This window comes from Schistocerca americana, chromosome 2, assembly GCF_021461395.2.
Source record: "Schistocerca americana isolate TAMUIC-IGC-003095 chromosome 2, iqSchAmer2.1, whole genome shotgun sequence".
In the NCBI taxonomy this organism is placed as follows: domain Eukaryota; kingdom Metazoa; phylum Arthropoda; class Insecta; order Orthoptera; family Acrididae; genus Schistocerca; species Schistocerca americana.
This window is the reverse complement of record NC_060120.1, coordinates 325923787-325947413: the sequence shown is the minus strand read 5'-3', so window position 1 is coordinate 325947413 and position 23627 is coordinate 325923787. Positions and strand designations below refer to the sequence as shown.

Here is a 23627-nt window from a genome sequence, read left to right as displayed (position 1 = left end):
GATAGTTTAAGAAAAGGGCAAACCTACGTTTATAGCATTTGTAGACTTAGAGAAAGCTTTTGACAATGTTGACTGCCATACTCCATTTGAAATTCTGAAAGCTGCAGGGGTAAAATACAGGAAGTGAAAGGCTATTTATAAGTGTCGAGGGGCATGAATGGGAAGCTGTGGTTGAGAAGGGAGTGAGTATTGATCATAGCCTATCCCCGACATTATTCTATCTGTACATTCAGCAAGCAGTAAAGGAAACAAAAGAAAAATTTGGAGTGGGTATTAAAGTTCAGGAGGAAGAAATAAGAACTGTGAGGTTTGCTGATGACATTGTTGTTGTGTTGGAGACAACAAAGGATGGGGAAGAGCAGATGAACTCTACAGGCAGTCTCTTGAAAGGAGAATAAGATGAACATCAACAAAAGCAAGACAAAGATAATGGAACATAGTTTCACTTAATCCAATGATGCTGAGGGAATTAGATTTGGAAACAAGATACTGAAAATAGTTGGTAGGTTTTGCTGTTTGCACAGGACGATAAAGAGTTTAGACAAGAAGAGAATAGAAGTTTTGGAAATACGGTGCTGCAGAAGAATGCTGAAGATTAGGTGGGTAGATCATGTAACCAATGAGTAGGTACTAAATAGTACTGGGCAGACAAGAAATTTGTGGCACAACTTGGCTAAAAGAAGAGATTCTGAGAAATCAAGGAATCACCAGTTTAGTATTGGAGGGAAGTATGGGGGTCAGAATTGTAGAGAGATAAGTACAGTAAGCAGATTCAGAAACATTTAGGTTGCAGTAGTTATTCAGGGATAAAGAGGCCTGCACAGGGCAGCACAGCATGGAAAGCTGCATTAAACCAGTCTTTGGACTGTAGGCCACAACAACAACGACAACAGCAATAGTCACGTGTTGGGTACATATGAATGAATCCTTGCAGTTGAACAACACTTGAGTGCTATACTAATAAAGCCAGCAGTTCTTGTTTCAAGTAGCAGAATCTTCCATTTTCTTGGTGCACTCACAAATTTTACATTTAAGTTTGTGCTCTGCAAATCACTGTGAAGTGTGTGGTATATGGTATTTCCCATTGTACCAGTTACTAGAACTATTTCAAGTTCCATTTGCATATGGAGTTCAGGAAGAATGACTGTATAAATGCTTAGCTGTTTGTGCTGTAAATAATATAATTGTGTCCTCACAGTCCCTATCCAGTATATAGTGTGTTGTAGTATATTCTTAGTCACCATTTTCTAGGATGGATAGCACGAGTGATGTGTAAACTGTCTCCTTTGTAGGCAGATTATATGTCTACAATATTCAGCCACCTGCCTTACCTACAACTGAGTGTATGTGATCATTCTATTCCATATACCTATCCCTACAAAGTGTTACACCAAATATTTGTATAAGTTGACCTAGTCCAACATGAACCATTGATACTGTAGTCATAGGATACTTCTTTTTTCATTTTGTGAAGTGCACAGTATTAAAGTTGCCATTCTTTACACCACCTTGAAAGATCTGACTGACTATCTGCACAACTTTCTTTTGAAAGTATCTGACTAGACCGCTTCATCAACTGCCAAGAGTCAAAAGTTGATACTGATATTGTCTGAAAATTCATTAAAACACATCAACAGCAAGGAGCCGAAAAGATTTCCTTGAAGCACACCCAAATGTTCCACACGCATGTGTCAATGACTCTCCATTCAAGATGACGAGCTTTGTCCTCCTCCCCAAAAAACTCTCAATACAGTCATAAATTTCACTCGAAGAGGCCACATCATTTAATGATTGAATTGGCAGATGGTGGTGGTGGTGGTGGTGGTGGTGGTGATGACGACCCCATACAACCATACTTTTGATAGTAAGCGTAGATGTGGTTCTGAGATAAATACTTCTAGGAAATCAAAAAATACTGGATCTACCTGACTGCCTTGACCCATGGCTTTGCGGATTTCACATGAGAATAGTGCAAACTACATTTCACATGATTGATGTTTTTGGAATCCATGTGAGTTTGCAAGTAGGAGGTCATTTTGTTCGAGATACCTTATCACATTTGATCTCAGAATGTGATATTCCTTTAAAGGTCGACAGTGATCAGCCACAAATTCTGTGTAAAGTCTGATAAAGATATTTTGTGATTGTTTAAATGTGTGAATATGTTATTGAAGTACAAATAAAACCCACTACTTCGCTAACCACTATTATGTATGTTATTGCAATGTATATTAGGCCTAATTCTTGTGTCAGCAGCCATGCCAAAATTGTGTAGATCTAAGTATACAAAGTTTATTTTAGATAGAACCAAGGGTAGCTGGTGTGATGTAGCATCGCTTACTATGCAGAAAACGATGTCCATATTACAGTAGTCTGATACAGCTACTTCACAAGCCATCTGATCATTACAAATATTTTACCTCTAATGTGATTTTTAGCTGTTACAGGCTTAAGCTCACGCTAATAGGAATGTTTTTAAAATAATTTTTTTTTTTTCAACCTGTGAACAGCCTCTCAACCCCCCCCCCTCAAAAACACACACACACACACACACACACACACACACACACATACACACACTTAGGTGTCACATTTGACAAGTTGTTTGTTTGTCTTACCATTCACATGGTTGATTTTTTTACACTTCTACTTGTACATTAAGTGAAGAAAGATAAAACTTTGGCTTAGCAGATGACAGAAGACTAATACACACAGATGGGACAGATTTAATTGATTATATTTTTCTTCTCCTCTACCCTGTCTCCCATGATTAAAGATAGTGAATTATTTTTGCACCAGATCAAGATACAGACTAATTTTTTTTATTTTCTGTTTACTTTTACAATATGAATAACACACGAGTGTGAAAGCTGAAGTTTCTCAGCTTTTTCCTCTTGTATTAGTCTTCTGCCACCTGGTGAATAGATGTTGTTTTTCTATCTCTGTTTGCCCACATTTTTAAGGTCTTTTCTTTCTACAAGTAATAAATATCATATTTTATGAGACAATCTAAACAGAATTTTTTTTCACGCAGGAAGGAGAGCCATGTGCGCAACTGTGAGCCAGTTTATCCAGATGGCCTGCAGCCCTTAATTGATGATCTGACAAAAGTTTGTGACATGTTGGTATGTAATTTAGTGTAGTTAATAAAATATTTTAATGTGTCCAAAGTATTTGAGAATTTTAAAAATTGTGAGTAATAGGAACTGGGAATGCCCCACTTACTGGGAATATAATGACTATTGCCTCTTTGTAAGCTAGACTGGACATGTTTAGGAGGCTGCTAGGTCAGCACAAGCACTAAAGCTCACTTTTTGCTTGTGAAGTGAATGGTCACAATAGATTTAGGTGGTCAGATGTAGTGCATGGAAGTGGAAACAGAGCACAGTTTCAGAGCAATGACCATGTGTTAGGTTCCCTGTAGCATTAGACATGAACATAATATAATTATAGCACAGTGCATAAAGTGAACAGAAACACTTTTCAGATCGAACACCAGCGTGGTGACCAATGTAGGAACTTAGAACACTCTAACATCAGTTTACAAAAGATTGGTGCAGGATGCCTACATTTATGATACACGATGCTGTATTTAGTGTGCTTGAAAACTCTGAACACAAAGAAAAAATTAAACTTACAACTACATTACAATATCTTCTGTGCAAAACAATATGTACACTTAGAAGGTGAAAAGCAAGAAGCGAAGTTGCAAAAATTAAAGCAAACACTATTAAGTTATGTGACTGAAATAAGTATTCATCATATGTGGGAGCAGAGAAATAAATGTCTTAAGACTTTTCCTCAGCATTTCCACTATGAAAATAAATATTTGTTTTCAGAATGAAATGTTTTCAGGATGATAGCTCAACAAATGCTTGTGCAGTTTGAGCAAGTTACCATATTGCTTTCTGTAGTGTTACCATCAGATTTCATAGTTAAGATTTATACTTGTACATCTACATTTACATATATACTCTGTTAGCCACCAAGCAGTGTGTGGCGGAGGGCACAATTCGTGCCAAAGTCATATATCCCACCTTCTGTTCCACTCGTGGATCGCGCGAGGGAAAAGCGACTGTCTGAACACCTCAGTATGAGCTCTTATTTTCCTTATCTTTGAATGGTGATCATTGCGCGATTTGAAAGTTGGTGGTAATAATATATGCTCTACATCCTCAGTGTGGATCAGATTTCAGAATTTAGTGAGCAGCCCCTTCCATTTAGTGCATTGTCTATCTGCAAGTGTGTCCCACTTCAAACTTTCTATGAGATTTGTAACGCTCTCGCAATGGCTAAATGTACCAGTCAAGAATCTTGCCCCTCTTCTTTGGACCTTCTCAATCTCTTGAATCAGACCCAGCTGGTAAGGATCCCATACAGACAAACAGTACTCAAAGACTGGACGAACTAACAATTTGTAAGCTATTTCCTTTGTTCAAGGACTGCATTGCTTCAGGATTATACCAATAAACCGCAGTCTAGAGTTCGCCTTACCTGTTACTAGTGTAATCTGATCATTCCATTTGAGATCATTTCGAATAATCGCAACCAGATACTTGACGGACGTTACTGCTTCCAAAGACTGGGTATTTATTTTGTACTTGTTCATTAATGAGGATATTCGCCTTGTTATGCGCAGTAGGTTACACTTACTAATATTGAGAAAGAACTGCCAGTCATTACACCACGCATTTATTGTCTGCAAATCTTCATTGATTTGTTCATAATTTTGGTGTGATACTCCTTTCCTGTAAACTACAGCATCATTGGCAAACAGTCTAAGGCCGCTGTCAATACCATAAACAAGATCGTTTATGGGTCACACCTGAAGTTATGCTTGTTTCTGTTGAAGTCACCCTGTTCAGGACAACATACTGCTCCCTGTCTGTTAGAAAACTTTCTATCCAACCGCATATGTCATCAGATAGACCGTAAGCACACCCTTTTTGTAGCAATCGACAGTGCGGAACTGAGTCGAACGCCTTTCGAAAGTCGAGAAATATGGCATTAACATGGGAGCCGGTATCTAGAGCCTGTTGTATATCACGCGCAAAGAGGGCCAGCTGTGTCTCGCATGACCACTGTTTTCTAAAACCGTGCTGGTTTCTGCAGATGAACTTCTCAGAGTCTAGAAAGGTCATTATGTCTGAACACAAAATATGTTCCATGATTCTACAACAAATCAATGTCAGTGAAATTGGCCGGTAATTGTGTGCATCCGATTTTCTACCCTTTTTATAGATTGCTATGACCTGGACCTTCTTCCAATCCCATGGAACTTCCCGCTGTTCCAATGATCTCTGATAGATGCCGGATAAGAATGGTGCCATATTTGTAGCATATTCAACATAAAATCTTACAGGGATACTGTCTGGGCCAGATGCCTTCCTGGCGTCTAAGCATCTTAACTGTTTTACAATCCCAGATGCACTAAACATTATATCAGCCATCCTTTCGTTTGTTCGATAATTGAAAGGGGGAATGGTGCTGCAGTCCTCTATCGTAAGCTAGGTTTAGAATTTCGGCCTTATGTTTATCATCATCAGTTACATTACCCGTACTGTCAGCAAGAGAAGGTATTGAATTATTTGTAGCGTTCATAGATTTTACATACGACCAAAATTTTTTGGGGTTATTTTTAGAATCTGCAGATAAAATATTGCTTTCAACTTTGTTAAAAGGGTCTCTCATTGTCCTTCTGACAGCTGCTCTGTTTGTCAGCGGGACAGTGACTACGTTTAAAAGGGCTGTGCAAAATTCTCTGCTTTCTCAGCAACTTCCTAATATGTTTTTGTACCAAGGTGGATCCTTTCCCTCCCCTATACTTTTGCTAGGCACATACTTCTCTAGCACATGGTGGACAATACCTTTAAATTCCGACCAAAGATGCTCAATATCTTTGTGTCCCGTGGTGAGTGCTTGGAGCTGATTATGAAGATATTCATTAATGACACTTTTATTTGCTTTTCCAAACAAGAAAACTCTACACTTTTTGCAACTTCCACTGACATAGAAGCCACAACGACATTATGGTCGCCTTCTTCTAGATTTACTTCCTCAAGAAGGTCAGGTCTGTTTGTCGCCAAGATACTAATATGTTCCCATCTCGAGTTGGTTTTCTAACCAATTGCTCAAGGTTGTATGTTGAGAGTGCTCCTAGAATAACTTCACACGAATCTTTGCTTCTTCTGCCCCCTGTGATAAATGTGTAATTTTCCCAGTCAGTGAATGCTAGATTAAAGTCTCCACCTATAACTAATAGATAATTTGGATATTTACTTCCTATGTACTCAAGACTTTCCGTGAAACATTCTGCGACGTTTGTTGCGGATGCTGGTGGTCTATAAAAACATCCTAATACAGTGGTCAATCCTTGTCTGATTGACAGCTTTATCCAGACTATTTCACAGTCCGACCCAGTATTGATCTCAACTGTGTTTAAACAGCTTTTAACTGCAATGAACACACCACCTCCCATAGCATCAGTCCTATCCTTCCTGAACATTGTCCAATCCGAGTTCAAAATTTCACTGCTTTTTATGTCCAGTTTCAACCAGCTTTTGGTACCTAATGCAATATGGCATTGATACTGTTTATTTTGGAGTCGGAGATTAACTTGGGGATCTTGCTACAGACACTTTGACAATTTACTAACATGAGATTAAGCATATTTAAATCCTTTGAAATGACCTATTTAGGCGAACTAACAATTTTTACAGTTGGCACACCCACAGCAGTGTCACGAACTGGTAATTTTTCAGGCTAGCAGTTTGTTTCCCGTGGGGAGGAACCTAATCTAAAAAACCCGCATGTGCACACCACAAGTACTGTGCTACCCAAGTAGCTGCTTCCTATGTGTAGTGCGCCCCTGATCTATTGAGGGGTGTCCTACAACCTTCCACCCCATAGTGTAGGTCGAGGAATCTACAACCATTTTCATCACAGAGTTGACGTAGCCTCTGGTTTAGATTCTCCACTCGACTCCAAACCACCCTGGGTACGATGCTGCAGATCATCAGCTTCGCTTCCACTCCTCGAGAGATGGAAGCCACCTTCACCAATTTAGCCAGCTGTTGAAAGGACCCAAAGATTTCCTCAGATCCCTGATGGCAGGCATCGTTGGTGCCGACATGTGCAACAATCTGCAGCTGGCTGCACCCCACACGCTCGATAGCTGCCGGAAGAGCCTCTTCCACATCCCGGACAAGACCCCCGGCAAGCACACCGAGTGAATATTGGACTGCTTCCCCGCCCTAGCAGCTATGTTCCTGAGGGACTCCATGATCCACCTAACAATGGAGTTCCCAACAACTAACAAACTCCTACCCCCACATGCCTGTCTGGACCTTGCTGAAGGAGTGGCCCCTATCCTGGCAGAAGGTGCATTGTGATCCGGCTCACCCCCCTGCCCCCCCTCCTTCCAGCATCAGATAGCACACTAAATCGATTAGCAAAGTGCATGGGATTTGGCAGTAGCCTGCGTCCCCCTTGCAGCCTTCGCCTTGAGGCCCAAGACCTCAACACAGACTGCCACCCACACTGAGGTGAGAATGGGCCAGCCGGCTAGTTCGCACCTGAGGTCAGCTCAGTGACAGAGAGCTGTGACATCCCCCCCTGCACATCTAGTACAGCAGAGGCACCCCATCCCCACCACACCTCAAGGTGGCCCTCTGGAGCTTCCAGCTGCATTTGGACTGTGGCCAACTCCTCCTCCATCTGCACACAACAGACACAGTCCCTATCCATCTAGCTAATAACTGATTTACAATTTTAAAAAACTTAAGGAAACCTACTGCCATTCAAGGTTAACAGCTACACTCTAGTTGGCAGAAAGGACACTCAATAATGAAAATAAAAATGTATGGTAGAAGCGAGATCTGGTGCTTATTTTCCTGCTAGGGGCTATTTAGTGAATAGTAAAGAATAAGGCAATGACCTACAGTAAACTATGAGTTGCTATCTAGTGAATATGATAAACGAATTAAACAGTGACCTACGGTAAGCTGCACCTACTGATTATCCCTCGTATTTGTAATTTAAACAAGCATTTACGTACACGCGAAAGTGACCTAATAAAACTATAAAAACTTTTACCTTAAATGTATCGAGTCTAAATGACACTAATAAATGTAAACACTGGGTATTGTACACTGACAGATGCAGGTACAAAACGAAACCTTTAGCTAACAATAAGAGTTCATAATGTAAAGCACAAATATGAATTCTACTTTATAGGAACTGGTGGGCTTACAGTACACTATCACTAAAGCCCACAACAAGCTAAGGAATTTAAGCAGACGGCGAGGTGAGTTTTAGCTTTCTGCTAACTGAACCGTATGTAAGAAGGGCTCAGAAGTTGTATTGTAACACTGATTTACTCAGATGTTGTAGTGTAATACTGATTTACCACATATTTTACATTTGCATAACTATTAATGGTCGCAGGTTGCGCTAGTCAAACGTATACAAGTGAGGTTAAAAATCACTGTCAGTATCACTGCTCCTAATAAAATGTATAAAAACTGCTACCTTCAGTGTATCGAGCCTAAATGACACTAGTAATCGCAAATACTGAGTATTGTGCATTGAATTAATTTGTAATCCCGCATATTTAAAGTCAGTTAAGAATGTAAACAAATGTTTGCGTACACCTGGAACTGTCTTAAATAGAAATTTTGCTTATCTTATTCAGACGCAAATAAAAACTGAAACTTTTAATTTATCACGTGTATCTGGCACTAATTCACGTAAATACTATAGAATAGACAGCAAAAACGATTAATTACTAGCTAAATTACTTATCTTGTAACACAGCAAGCAAAAAGCGCTAGTAGCCGGCATCAGGGCTCTACTTCAGTAAGTAGAGGATTATTGTGCTTTTTTCTTAGATTTCTTAGATGACAATCACTGTTGATGCAATCCAGGACTTCTCCTCATCCTTATGCTGGATGATAAATATGTCTTCCATATCCTTCTTCTTCTTCTTCTTCTTCTTCTTCTTCTTCTTCTTCTTCTTCTTCTTCCTACCCTTTACCCTGTATCTTCACTGGATCAGCATGTTAATTTATGGATTTGACTATAGAGTGTGTCCGGATACCCTTCCTGTTGCACACCTTGCCTCAGCCTTCCACCTGGGATGGAAGTTATGTACTGCATCTTTGTGTGTCTAGTGCTATCCTATGTAGAAAAAATGTGAATGTTTTGGAAATGTTTGCAAATTGTGTAACAGAGGTGGGACATGGGTACCAGCCCGTATTCACCATTCGGTTGTGGGAAACCACCTAAAAACCCCTTTTAGGCTCGCTGGCACATCGGCCTTTGACATTAATCCTCCAGGCATATTCAATCTGGGGGCAGCATACCTCCCTAAGTCCCAGAAGCAGCGTGCTAGCACATGCAGCTATGCAGTTGCGTTTATATTGTCCATATAGTCTTCAAAATAACATGCAGTTTTTTTCTGTATTCAAGATAAAAAAACACTAGTTACAGACTCGGAGTTCAGAATAAGAATTGACCAATTGTTTTACAGAGATTGTATACATTGCTTTCAAATTGATTATATAATGGTAAGGGAGAGAATTTTTAGCCAGATTTTAAATTGTAAAACATTTCCAGGGGCAGATTTGGACTCTGATCACAATTTAATGGTTATGAACTGTAGATTAAAACTGAAGAATTTGGAAAAAGGTAGAAATTAAGCAGACAAGACCTGGATACGTTGAAAGAAACAGACAGGGCATTAGGAAAGGAATACAGTAGAACAGATGAAATAGTGAAGGCAGCAGAGTATCAACAAGTAAAAAGACAAGACCTAGTAGAAATCCTTTGATTACAGTAGAGATATTGAATTTAATTGATAAAAGGAGAAAATGTAAAAATGCAGCAAATGAAGCAGGCAAAAGGGAATACACCAAAAAATGAAGTTGACAGGAAGTGTGAAACGGCTAGGCAGGAATGGCTGAGGACAAATGTAAGGATGTAGAAGCAGATTTCAGTAGGGTAAAAATAGATACTATCCACAGGAAACTTAAAGAGGCCTGTGATGAAAAGAGAACCAGTTGTATGAATATCAAGAGCTCATATGGAAAACCAGTAAGCAGAAGGGAAAGCTGAAAGGTGGGACAAGTATATAGATGGTCGCCCACTCAGCTAGCTGTGCGGTCTAAAGCACTGCTTCCTGAGTGGGAAGGGGTGCCGGTGCCCGGTGGATTAGTGTTGAGGTCTGGTGTTCCGGACAGCCTGTGAATGGTTTTTAATGTGGTTTTGCATATGCCTGAGCGAAAACAGGCTGATTCCCCTTATTCAGCCTCAGTTACATTATGTCAGCGATTGCTGCGCAAACACTGTCTCCACGTGTGCATACACCATCATTACTATACCACGTAAACATTGGGGTTACACTCGTCTGGAATGAGACATTCCCGGAGGGGGACTCCACTGGGGGTCGAACCTCACAATAACCCTGGGTTCAGTGTGAGGCAGCGGTGGGGTGAGTGGGCTGCTGTAGCCTGTTGTGGGGTTGTGTACTACTGAGGGCTATGGCAGGGATGTAGCTTCTCCGTCGTTTCTACGTCCCCAGTTCAATATGTACATAGATATAGAGGGTCTGTCCAAGGGAGATAAACTTGAAGGCAATATTATAGAAAAGGAAGTGGATGTAGATGAAGATGAGATAGGAGATGCAATACTGCAACAAGAATTTGACAGAGCTCTGAAAGATTTGAGTCAAAACTGGCTCCAGGAGTACACAATATTCTGTCAGAATTACTAATAGCCTTAGGAGAGCTACCCCTGACAAAACTTTTCCATCTGGTGTGCAAGATGCACGAGTCAGGTGAAATACTCTGAGACTTCAAGAAGAATACAGTAATCCCAATTCCAAAGAAAGCAGGCACTGACAGGCATGAATATTATGGATTGTCCGTTTAAGAAGTCATGGTTGCAAAATACTAACACAAATTCTTGGCAGAAGAATGTAAAAACTGATAGAAGCCGACCTGAAACCACATGGCAGTTATAAATGTCTAGGGGCATGAAAGGAAAGCAACAGCTGAGAGGGAGTGAGACAGGGTCGTAGTAGTAAAAGAAACCAAAGAAAAATTTGGAGTAAAAATTAAAGTTCAGGGAAAATAAATAAAAACTTTGAGGTTTACTGTTGACATTGTAATTCTGTCAGAGATAGCAAAGAACTTGAAAAAGCAGTTGAACAGAATGGATAGTGGCTTGAAAGGTGGGTATAAGATGAACATCAACAAAAGAAAAACAAGGATAATGAAATTTAGTCGAATTAAATCAGACGATGCTAAGGGAATCAGATTTTATATGAGTTTTGCTATTTGGGCAGCAGAATAATTAATGATGTCCAAAGTAGAGAGGATATACAATGTAGTCTGGCAATGCCAAGAAAAGCATTTCTGAAGAAGAGAAATTTGTTAACAATGGACATAGATTTAAGTGTAGCCATGTATGGAAATTAAACATGGGTGATAAACAGTTCAGACAAAAAGAGAATAGAAACTTTCAAAATACATTGCTACAGAAGAATATTGAAGATTAGATGAGTAGATCATGTAACTAATGAGAGGATATGGAATATAATTGGGGAGACAAGAAATTTGTGGCACAACTTGACCGAAAGAAAGGATCAGTTGATAGGGCACATTGTGAGACATCAAGGGATCACCAATTTACTACTGGAGCAAAGTGTAGGAGATAAAAATTGTAGAGGGAGACGAAGAGATGAATACAGTAAGCAGATTCAGAAGGATATAGAATGTAGTAGTTGCGGAGATAAATAAGCTCCAGTCTTTGGTCTTAAGACTGCAAAAACAACATACCTTGCTTTCTTTGGTCACTGATTCTTGGGATGATACTCTACTTCAACATAGGCTGCAGAGCTTGCACATCACACCTGTGCATATACTTCCTTTCACTAAGTAACTGCAATTCCCATCCCATCTTGAGGATGTGCTTTGTCCCTGGCATGGCTTGCCACATGAAAATAAAAAGAACAAACTGATACAATACCTTGAAATTCAACACCTTATGTTATAACTTTCTTTTAGCTGCAAGTATCAGTCATCAGTGAAACATGCATAGGGACACACATCACTTTTCTGGAGTTATGTTGAATCATGTTTTCCAAACTGGCAAAGCATCACACAGTCTCACTGAATGAGAATTTATAAAGATGTGAAGAGTTTCAGGCAACTAGTCCCTCTTGTTCAACTGTTCAGTGCAGAATTCAAGAAAGAGTCAGTAGTGTTTCAGATAAGGTAATGGTTCTTGCAACAAATTTGTTGTATTTTCTTTGACGATGGATAAACACACAGACATTTCTGATTCTGCTCATTTGCCAGTTTACATTCACAGAGTAGCTAATCATTGCATTCATTATAGAACTGCTACTGTCTTTGATTCCAGTGGCAGACACTACAGTAGGGACTGATGTGCAAGTGACTATTGACAGTCGGGGTCTGCAGTGGAAGAATCTCACTTTCATGGCTACAAATGGTGCAGCTGCTATGCTTGACCAAAAAATCAATTTCTTGGCACTTTTATAGTAGATACTGAAATTGTTTCCTATGCCATATCACAGTTTTGCAATAAACTACTTTCTCCTCAAAGAGCATTTCTGTGTGTGAACATGAGGAAAGCAATGAGTGTGATGACTCGAGCAGCAAATTCCATCCACAGTCACGCTCTCAAACATCACCAGTTCAGAGCCTTTTTGGAAGACTTGGAAAGCAGTTATGGGGTCATGCCATATCACAATGAAAAGTGCAGGTTGATCTGAGATAATCCTTGAGAGATTTTTTGAGCTTTGGAGAGAAATAGGTATATTTATGAGCATGTGTGGTAAGCCTGTTGCAGAACTGAAAAACAAATGGTGGACAACAAATTTGTCATCCTCCTGTGACATTACGCTTGTATAAATGTTTTGAATTGTTTGTACATGATATTGGGAGTTCCAGGCACGTTTCAGTGTCATATGGCAGTTATTGCTCTATCCATGCAGATGATGGATAATAGTGGTGATAGGGAGGAGCCCTGACAGACTTCAGCAGTGATATGAAAAGGCAGAGAAATTCCAGCTACACTCTAGATGCAATACAGAAGCCTTGCTCAGCTTACAGAAGTCTCTAGAACTCAAATGACAATACATAATAGCTCCATATGATGTAAAAGTTATATATCGTATGTAATATTATTGTTTGTTATCACAGTTACCTCATTTCGAAATCTTAGCTTCCATTATACTGCAGATGCTGTTCTGGGAGTAATCCTAACTAGCACATTTATTGTTCTAGGTACTCTTTTGTAGAGGAAAAACAATAACACAGCAAATAATACTTCATGTTCTTATCCAAGCTGCAGTTTAAAACTTTTTTCAACTTTTAAGCGCAATTGTTCTGTGTTTGCAAATCTGAGCTAAATGTTCTCAGTTCATCTTTTAAGTAGCTGTTAGTGAGTGTCCATCATTGTGATGAAACACAAATACTTTTCTGTCTGTCTTGACGACCTATTGTGCTTTTGGTGTCCATTTTTCCTGTGATACCATCATGACCACTAATCCGCCTTCCATTGGTGACTTTTGCACAAAGATTGTAACTAGAAGGTCTAGAATATTTTTCATATTGGTTGTTGGGCTCACTGTCAGACTAAGTTTTAAGGATTACTTCGCAAGACTGTTTGTGCTTAACACCAACTACTACTGAATCCTTGGTGTATTCCATGCTATTGAGTTTAGGCTATTTTTGAATTACTCTGCCTCTGATGTGCTTGAATCTGGTAGTCAGTAGAAACACCAGATTATTAAGTCCTCCAACCATGGTAACGATTGTCCATATTAGTTCACAATTAATCAAACAATGGAAAATCCAGGATGGAATGTAACAATCACAGTTAGCTTCATTTTGGATCTCACTAGGCCTAATGTTTCTGCTTATCACTATAAACACTCCTTCTCCTGGAAAGTGTAATGTATCTTTCCATTATACATTCAATGTCTTGTAGAACATTTCTGTGCACTCTACTTTGAGTTGTGATCAACTCTTAGTTCATACACTATGTGATCAAAAGTATCCGGACACCTGGCTGAGAACGACTTACAATCGTCCAATGCTTACGCTCCTTATATGAAGCGAGGTGTCGTTTGGCATTTACCAACGTGATGTGTGGCTTATGAGCAGCCGCTCAACCATGAAATCCAAGTTTTCTCACCCTCCCACCTAACTGTCGTAGTACTTGCAGTGGATCCTGATGCAGTTTGGAATTCCTGTGTGATGGTGTGGATAGAAGTCTGTCTATTAAACATTAAGACCCTCTTCAACTGTCGGCAGTCTCTGTCAGTCGACAGATGAGGTTGGCCCGTACGCTTTTGTGCTGTATGTGTCCCTTCATTTTTCCACTTCACTATCATATCGGAAACAGTGGACCTTGGGATGTTTAGGAGTGTGGTAATCTCGCATACAGATCTATGACAAGTGAACGCCCGGTCACCTGACCACATTCGAAGTCCATGTGTTCCGCGGAGTGCCCCATTCTGCTCTCTCATGATGTCTAATGACTATTGAGGTTGCTGATGTGGAGTAACTGGCAGTAGGTGGCAGCACAATGCACCTAATATGAAAAACATATGTCTTTTGGGGTATCCGGATACTTCTGATCACATAGTGTACGTGAAGTAAGGGTGACTAATTTTTATGAATGATGTGTGCTATGGGACTTAACTGTGTATGGCAGTTAACAACCAATATATTTAGATTCACATTGTCGGCTTTTGCTGTCTGTGATAATGACTTATTCGGTATTAGTTTTTTACTGGTGACCTCAGAATGTCATCTAATCTTAAAAATAATTGTGCATTCCACACACACTCTGGTACTTAAGTGGCTATTTCTGTTGTGTAACGTACACTTGACATATCCATTGTGACTTTACAGGGCTCTACTGTGTCATATAGGTTAAGAATTCTGCAGCCGATCTTGTCAAACATATGGTAAAGCCTTTAGTTTAGACGCTCTGTCTGGCTCCAAACCAGAAGGCTGTGGTCAGTCCTTGGAATGATAGTGCAGCTTGATAGCTGTGCAGAGACCTTATGATTGAGGCTATCTGTATTCTCTATTTCTGCCAGTCTCTGGAAATAGCTGAGAATTGTTTCAGAATGCAGGCAACAGATGTTGATGCTGACATAATCAGCATCTGACTGCAACCTATGCTCATAGTTGTTTCCATGATGGGCTCTTGGGCAGCTGGTTGTCAGTTTCCTTAGGATATACACCAAGTGTAGATTTGGTTCACTCTCCTTCCGTGACACTATTTTTCCTTATATGGGCCTTGATGAGCTTAACATTGGAACTGTGCCTACTGCTTTTCCCTCTGTGTGTACCCTCACCACGACAGAGGAAAGATTGCTGTGTGTGTGGTGTGGTGTGGTGTGGTGTGGTTTGGGGGTGTGTGGTTTGGAGGGGGGGGGGGGGGCATTGGTTCTGTCTCATTATGTGCAGGAGATAATATCTCAAACCAATTTATTGTTAAATATATGCCCATTAGTCACATAAAACAGCTCCAGAATGGCGAACCATCAGGTGACCAATTGGTGCTCGATGTGGTTCCGCCCCCCCCCCCCCCCCCCCCCCCCCAGACCACATTGGCAGAAAGAGCTGTCCTCAAGGTTTGCAGCACATTAGCAATTGGAGACTGCCCTGCTTCACTACTGCCAGCACGGTTCACAGAAGTCTTATGAGGCCAATCCTCAACGACCAACACAGGTTCCAGCTGTCCATAAACAGCAGACAACTTCTACATCAGAGCTTCACAACGACCACATTTCCTAGCCATTTCTGTATGTGAAAATGTTTCTGCTAGAGAGAAAAAAGTAGCAGAGAAAATAAGTTTAACACTGGATTGTGCTTATGTAGAGACTAAAAAAAAAGAGCAGTGCACAAATTTCGGCTGCTGCCGTGGGAGTATTTAATGTTGATTGTGTGGGATCTGAGGCACTACTGAAGCTATTCAGTGGTTGTTGGTTGAAACTGAATCTGATGACAGTGTCACTAACAGCAGTGCTGAAGTACATTCTGTTTAATACAAAATCAAATAAAGACAAAAAAGAAAAGATCACTACGGATAGCACACACCAAAAACTATTTGCCGTTTACTCCCAAAATGAAGCGCATGTAATGAGGTATGAAGCTTGACATGCATGTCTGTTAAAAGGAATCTGCCAGGGACAGCTAAATAGTCAATGAAGCACATGTGAAAAACTTAACTAAGAACATTGCACAAACTTGGGATACTGCTGCTGCTGCTGTTGCTGCTACCAGACAAGTGGTACCTTGTACTGGTAGCAAAACAGCTGAGGCGCAAGAAATTGTGAGATGTCATGAGGGTTGTGTCCACAAACTTAGAGCAAAAAGCGATGTTTGGAACAGAAATAACAATAATCTCATCTTTCTTTTTGAATCCAATCAGGGTTGCAATGGCACTATGGCAGGTGAAGAAATTGTAAACATTATGAGGACTAATGTTTGAACACTATTTTCCTGGAGCCTGTCATCTGTGAACACTTGTGTACCTTTTCTTCATTCACTGTTTTATTATTTTGTGGTCTTTGTTTGACAAGTAACTAATTTGTTTTGCTAACTGACATGATTTCTGAAGATGTTTGGTATCTTTGCAAATTCCATAAGGCTATTATTAGACATAAGCAGTCCCTTCATTGCAGTATTACTGTACAGTATGTGTTTTCAGTAAATAAGTAAAGTGAAAGAATCTATGTTAATTGTGTTTACTTTTTTTCCATTTGTAAAACAGATAGAATTTAGTCTTCTCCATAGATTCTGTTTAGATTTTTGGGAGTTGCTGTACTTATAACTGATAGCAAACAACAAAATTTAATAGATGAGACAAGAGAGATATTTGCTCAAAGTATTTATCTCTAGTGACGGCATAGCCAGACAAAAATCTGAATAATGAAGATATGCAGAAAAGCTTAGAACTTTCAAATAGAGATCCGTAAACCTTTCAGTGAACTGTAATATCGGAAATAATGGGCGTTTGATGTGAGAGATGTCTCTATACTTGGTGAAAAACTAGTATTTAGAGACAACTGTAGACTTCGTAAAATTAAATTCAACACACAGAATACTAAATCAACAAAAACAATCAATTTTTGACAGTATAATGTGATAGTATAGACGAAAAATCTTCACACCAAGCAACAGAACACACAGATGAAAGGAGGTTATAATTAGCCAAGCTTTCACAGCTAGTTGCTCCTTCTTCAGCCAGAAAGGGTTGAAGGAGAAGGAAGAGGGGTGAAGGAAAAGGACTGGAAGGTCTAGAAAAAAGGGTAGATTTTGGAAAAGTCACCAGAACCACGGGTGATGGGATGAGAAGGAAAGACTGATTGTTGAGGACTGCACCAGACGAGATATGAAAACCTAAGGTCTTAAAGGCGGAAGACAAGGTAATATGCAACACAGAGGTTACTGCTAAAACATCATGTATGAGTTAATAAGAGTGAAAAGCTAAGTGCAGTGTATGTAACAGATGGGGGATGGGGATGGTAAAAATAGATAGGTAAGAAAATGAAAGATGTAGTAAACTAAAATGTAGTGAAGAAAAGAGTAGTTACTGCCAAGAAATGCTGAGATGGAAGAAATTAATGTAAATTAAAACCATGTGGGTGGCGAGAACCAAGGACATGTTGTAGAACCAAGGACATGTAGCGCTACACAGGGGTAAGAGCCATAGGATAGGAAGAAGGGTGCAGAAGGAGCATAGGGTCGGACAAGAATATTGCAGAGATTTGGAGGGCAATGAAAAGCTATTCTAGGTGTGGTCAGACAGTATGGACCTCATTTCCTCTTTACAGCAACACCATTCTCACCTCAGTCTTCACTGGATGTAATTACCCCCACCAGCCTACTTCAGAAGCAGATTTCCCAGGCCATCACAACCAATCCTGGTACTGCTGATCCCTCCAAAAAGCACCATTGTAGCACACCACTGGTCACTCAGTATTATCCTGGTCTGCAATGTATTAATCAGCTACTTCGACAAGGCCCTGACTTCCTTAAAATCATGCCCTGAAATGAGATACATTCTGTCATAGATTTTACCCACCACACCTAGAATAGCTTTTTGTCATCCTCCCAATCTCCGCAATATTCTTGTCAGATCCTATGCTCCTTTTGCACCCATCTCCTTACCCCATGGCTCCTAATGCTGTGACTGCCCCTGCTGCAAGACTTGGCCTATGCGCCCTCCTACCACCACCTGTACCAGCCCTGTAACTGACACGTCATGTATCAGCTGTTATGTAAACACTGTTCGGCCTTTTACATTGGCTTGGCTACCACCAAATTATCAGTTAGGATGAATGGACATAGGCAGAGGGTACATACTGGCAACACACAATATCATGTTGCAGAGCATGCTTTACAACATGACAATTGCTACCTCGGTGCCTGTTTCACTACATGCGCCATCTGGGTTCTTCCCCCAGACACCAGTTTCTCAGAATTCCACAGATGGGAACTAGTGCTACAACATGTCCTTGGTTGTCGCCACACATGTGGTTTTAATTTACATTAATTTCTTCACTCCATTTTGGTTTCTGCCTCTTTCATTTTCTTACCTATCTATTTTTACCATCCCCCCCACCTCTGTTATGTACATTGCACTTAGCTTTTCACTCTTATTAACTCGTACATTATGTTTTAGCAGTAATCTCTGTGTTGCATATTACCTTGTCTTCCACCTTTAAGCCCCCAGTTTTCAAATCTCATCCGGTGTAGTCTCCAACAGCCACTATTTCCTTCTCATCCCATCCAATAAATGTCCCCTGATCTGCAGTTCCCGAAATTTACACCTTTTCCTAGACCTCTCCAGACCCTTTCCTTCATCCCTCTTCCTTCTCCTTCAATCCTTCTGGCTGAAGAAACAGCAAATGTCTCCGAATGCTTACCTAATTTTAACCTCCTTTTAAGTGTGTGCCCTTCCGCCGCTTGGTGAGTAGGTTTTTTATATATGCTATTACAGTATACTAAATTGGAGATAAATAGAAACAGGGAGAGGGAGGTCTAAATATGTATAATTTTGTACACAATGTACCTGAGACAGTATACAACAACAATTAAATGGAATCAATATTGATAACCCAAAAAAAGAATACAAATGAGAAAACAGCCATAATTTAATGTTTGTGATCATCTGGTAACTGGCTAGCAGAGCTAAAGGGTGGTATGGACATAAACCAGGAAGTTAGCAAATGACCAATTTCTTAAGCCAAGGATGCCTCATAAGCTTATTAATTATGATTCATGTAGGGAATATAAACCACAATATCTTGAACGCTGTCTATGAATGCAAAGAAGTGCACTGCTCACCTGGCAGAGATTCAATTTTGGTGATCAAGAAACTCTTTACCACAGGATTGGCAGCTATGTTATCTGTGAGATTGATTTGCGACATTTCGGTACTCATTTGCTAAATGTTCACTGCGTAAAATCACTCTGAGACAAAGTAATAACTTCCCATCATTTTCTGCAATACTCACAAAGAGAGAGGTTCTTTGCACCCTCCTACCCTCCAGATGTTTCTGCAGAATGACGTATATAACTGAATGCTCCTATGCAAGATGGTCACCACTTACAAACTGAGGAATGGTGAGCAGCACATTGTCACATACAAAGATTTATTTTCCTCAGCATTCACTATTTGCTGTCTCAAGTGCACAATTTGGGATGTTGTTTTGATTAAAATAATAATAACACTAATAATAATAATAATAATAATAATAATGGTGGATACAAGCAGAAACACACATAAGAGATGATACCACAAATGCCTGAAGTGATAATTTTGCAACATGAAGTCACCCGAGCAATTAATTCTACGCACAATTGGAAAGCCCCTGGAAAAGATAAAATAGCAAATTTCTGGCTAAAGAAGTTCACCTCAACACATTCACATCTAACTAAATTATTTAACATGAATTAATAGAGGGAAACATTCCACATGGGAAAAATATATCGAAAAACAAAGATGATGTGACTTACCAAACGAAAGTGCTTGCACGTTGATAGACACACACACAAACACAAACATACACACAAAATTCAAGCTTTGGCAACAAACTGTTGCCTCATCAGGAAAGAGGGAAGGAGAGGGAAAGACGAAAGGATGTGGGTTTTAAGGGAGAGGGTAAGGAGTCATTCCAATCCCGGGAGCGGAAAGACTTACCTTAGGGGGAAAAATGGACGGGTATACACTCGCGCGCGCTCGCGCACACACGCGCACACACGCGCGCACACACACACACACACACACACACACACACACACACACACACACACACACATATCCATCCACACATATACAGACACAAGCAGACATATTTAAAGACCAAACTTAATGGGGTCGTTGTGGGGGTGTTGTGAGGGTGACATGGTATTAGAAGGTGGAAAGTGTAACATGAGGTTGAAATGAAATTGAAAATAACTGCAGAAAGTAACTGGAGATCTGTTGTGAAAAAAGGCGAAAAAGTGTTGGATAAAGCTGGGCTATGTTGATCCTGTGGTGAACTTGGGTTGGTAGACAACGATGTGCTGCTTGTGTCTGCATAAGTGGGGATGGATATGTGTGTGTGTGTGTGTGTGTGTGTGTGTGTGTGTGTGTGCGAGTGTATACCCGTCCTTACAGTTTGTTGTGAAAGCTTGAATTTTGTGTGTATGTTTGTGTTTGTTTGTGTGTCTATCGACGTGCCAGCACTTTCGTTTGGTAAGTCACATCATCTTTGTTTTTAGATATAAATTATTTAACAGTTACATTGCAGACCCATACACAGTCCCTGATACACTTACATAAGGAATAACATATCTGAAGCCTAAAGATCGAGCAGACACAGCAAACCCAGCAAAATGTAGCCCCATAACAAGCCTACCAACAATATACAAAATATTAACTTCAGTCATTACACAGAAATTAATGACACAACAAAATTATAAATGAAGAACAAAAAGGCTGCTGCAAAGGAGCACAAGGATGTAAAGAGCAACTGATAACAGATGCAGAGGTGACATATCAAGCTAAAACTAAACAAAGGTCGCTGCACTACGCGTACATTATTTACCAAAAAGCTTTTGATAGTGTACCCCACTCATGGTTACTACAAATATTGGAAATATACAAAGTAGATCCTAAATTGATACAGTTCCTAAACACAGTAATGAAAAATTGGAAAACCACATGTCATATCCAAACAAATTCAAATAATATCACAGCACAGCCAATACAGATTAAGCGTGGAATATACCAAGGAGACTCATTAAGTCCTTTCTGGTTCTGCCTTGCTCTGAACCCACTACTCAACATGCTAAATAATACAAATTATGGATATAATATTACTGGAACATACCAACACAAAATCACACATTTGCTATACATGGGTGATCTAAAACTACTGGCAGCAACAAATCAACAACTCAACCAATTACTAAAGATAACAGAAGTAATCAGCAATGATATAAATATGGCTTTTGGAACAGACAAATGTAAGAAAAATAGCATAGTCAAGGGAAAACACACAGCGACTGAATAGAAGCGATGGAAGAAACAGATGCCTATAAATATCTAGGATACAGACAAAAAATAGGAATAGATAATACAAATATTAAAGAAGAACTAAAAGAAAAATTATAGACAAAGACTAACAAAAGTACTGAAAACAGAATTGACAGCAAGAAACAAGACAAAAGCTATAAATACTTATACTATACCAATATTGACCTACTCATTTGGAGTAGTGAAATGGAGTAACACAGACCTAGAAGCACTCAATACACTTACACGATCACTATGCCACTAATATAGAATACATCACATACATTCAGCAACTGAAAGATTCACATTAAGCAGAAAGGAAGGAGGAAGGGGATTTATCGACATAAGAAACTTACATTATGGACAGGTAGACAATTTAAGAAAATTCTTTCTAGAACGAGCAGAAACCAGCAAAATACACAAAGCATTCACTCATATAAATACATCAGCTACACCACTGCAATTTCATAACCACTTCTACAACCCTTTAGATCACATAACATCAACAGATACGAAAAAAGTAAGTTGGAAAAAGAAAACACTACATGGCAAGCACCCGTATCATCTAACACAGCCACACATCGATCAAGACGCATCCAACACATGGCTAAGAAAAGGCAATATATACAGTGAGACGGAAGGATTCATGATTGCAATACAGGATCAAACAGTAAACACCAGATATTACAGCAAGCATATTATTAAAGATCCCAATACCACAACAGATAAATGCAGATTTTGCAAACAACAAATCGAAAGATCACATCACAAGCGGATGTACAATACTAGCAAATACAGAATACCCAGAAGACATGACAATGTAGCAAAAATAATACATCAACAGCTTGCCTTACAACATAAACTTATAAAACAACACATTCCCACATACAAGTATGCACCACAAAATGTACTGGAGAACGATGAATACAAATTATACTGGAACAGAACCATTATAACAGATAAAACAACACCACATAACAAACCTGACATCATGCTCACCAATAAAAAGAAGAAATTAACACAACTAATCGAAATATTCATACCCAATACAACAAATATACAAAAGAAAACAGGAGAAAAAATTGAAAAATACATCCAACTGGCTGAGGAAGTCAAGGACATGTGGCATCAGGATAAAGTTAACATTATACCAATTATACTATCAACTACAGGAGTCATACCACACAATATCCACCAGTACATGAATGCAATACAGCTACATCCAAACTTATGTATACAAGTACAGAAATCCGTAATTATTGATACATGTTCAATTACCCGAAAGTTCCTAAATGCAATGTAACATATACCGTACAGTTAAAAGGAAGTCACGCTTGATCAAGGTCCGCGTCACTTTCCATTTTTGACCAGACATAACGTCTGAGAAAAGAAAGAAATAATAATAACAATAATAAAAATAAAAACTTACGAGCGGAATCAAACCCACAACCTTGTATATACAATTCAGTTACTATCTCCACTACACTCCACAACTCTGTAGATTTGTGCAATTTTTATAATGGTACTATACCACGTTTCTCAAATTTATTAACAAGAAGGTGAAAACTTAGTGTTTCGGTATTTCATGTTAAAGGAGAAATTGAGGAAGTATTTACAAACTAAGCCAACATATACCAATTGGATGTAGCCATAATGTTATGCACAGGAGTGTTCAAAGAAAGCAACTGTACCCTGAGATTTGAAATAAGAAATACATGGTGTAAACATTTAGCACACTCATCACAGAAACCATTGCTGCCTGTTAATGCTTTAGAACATCTTAAAAGTTCCATTACTGGCCATGTAAAATAATGTGTTATACGTAATTAGGGTCTACATCCAGTGGCATAACACCATACCCGAACGTGTGCTATGACCACTGACTATTCTTGGTGTATGTGTTTCTTTACATCAGGATCATTCTTAACAATGAATAGGATATAGTGTGCTATAAAATGATAGGTGCCACTGGATTCTGTTCTAGATCTGTTGCTTTTTGTAACCTGCAGCAGTGA

General features: G+C 39.5%; 1 protein-coding gene across 1 annotated transcript in view; it reads left to right on the top strand.

Moving 5' to 3' along the window:
* LOC124593760 (cyclin-dependent kinase 2-interacting protein-like) overlaps nucleotides 1-23627 on the top strand; it is a 117381-nt gene that overhangs the window by 35048 nt on the left and 58706 nt on the right. Inside the window, exon 3 of the mRNA XM_047132111.1 lies at nucleotides 3035-3125. Within this exon, the coding sequence (XP_046988067.1) occupies nucleotides 3035-3125 (91 nt within the window). The remainder of the gene's footprint in view (nucleotides 1-3034; nucleotides 3126-23627) is intronic.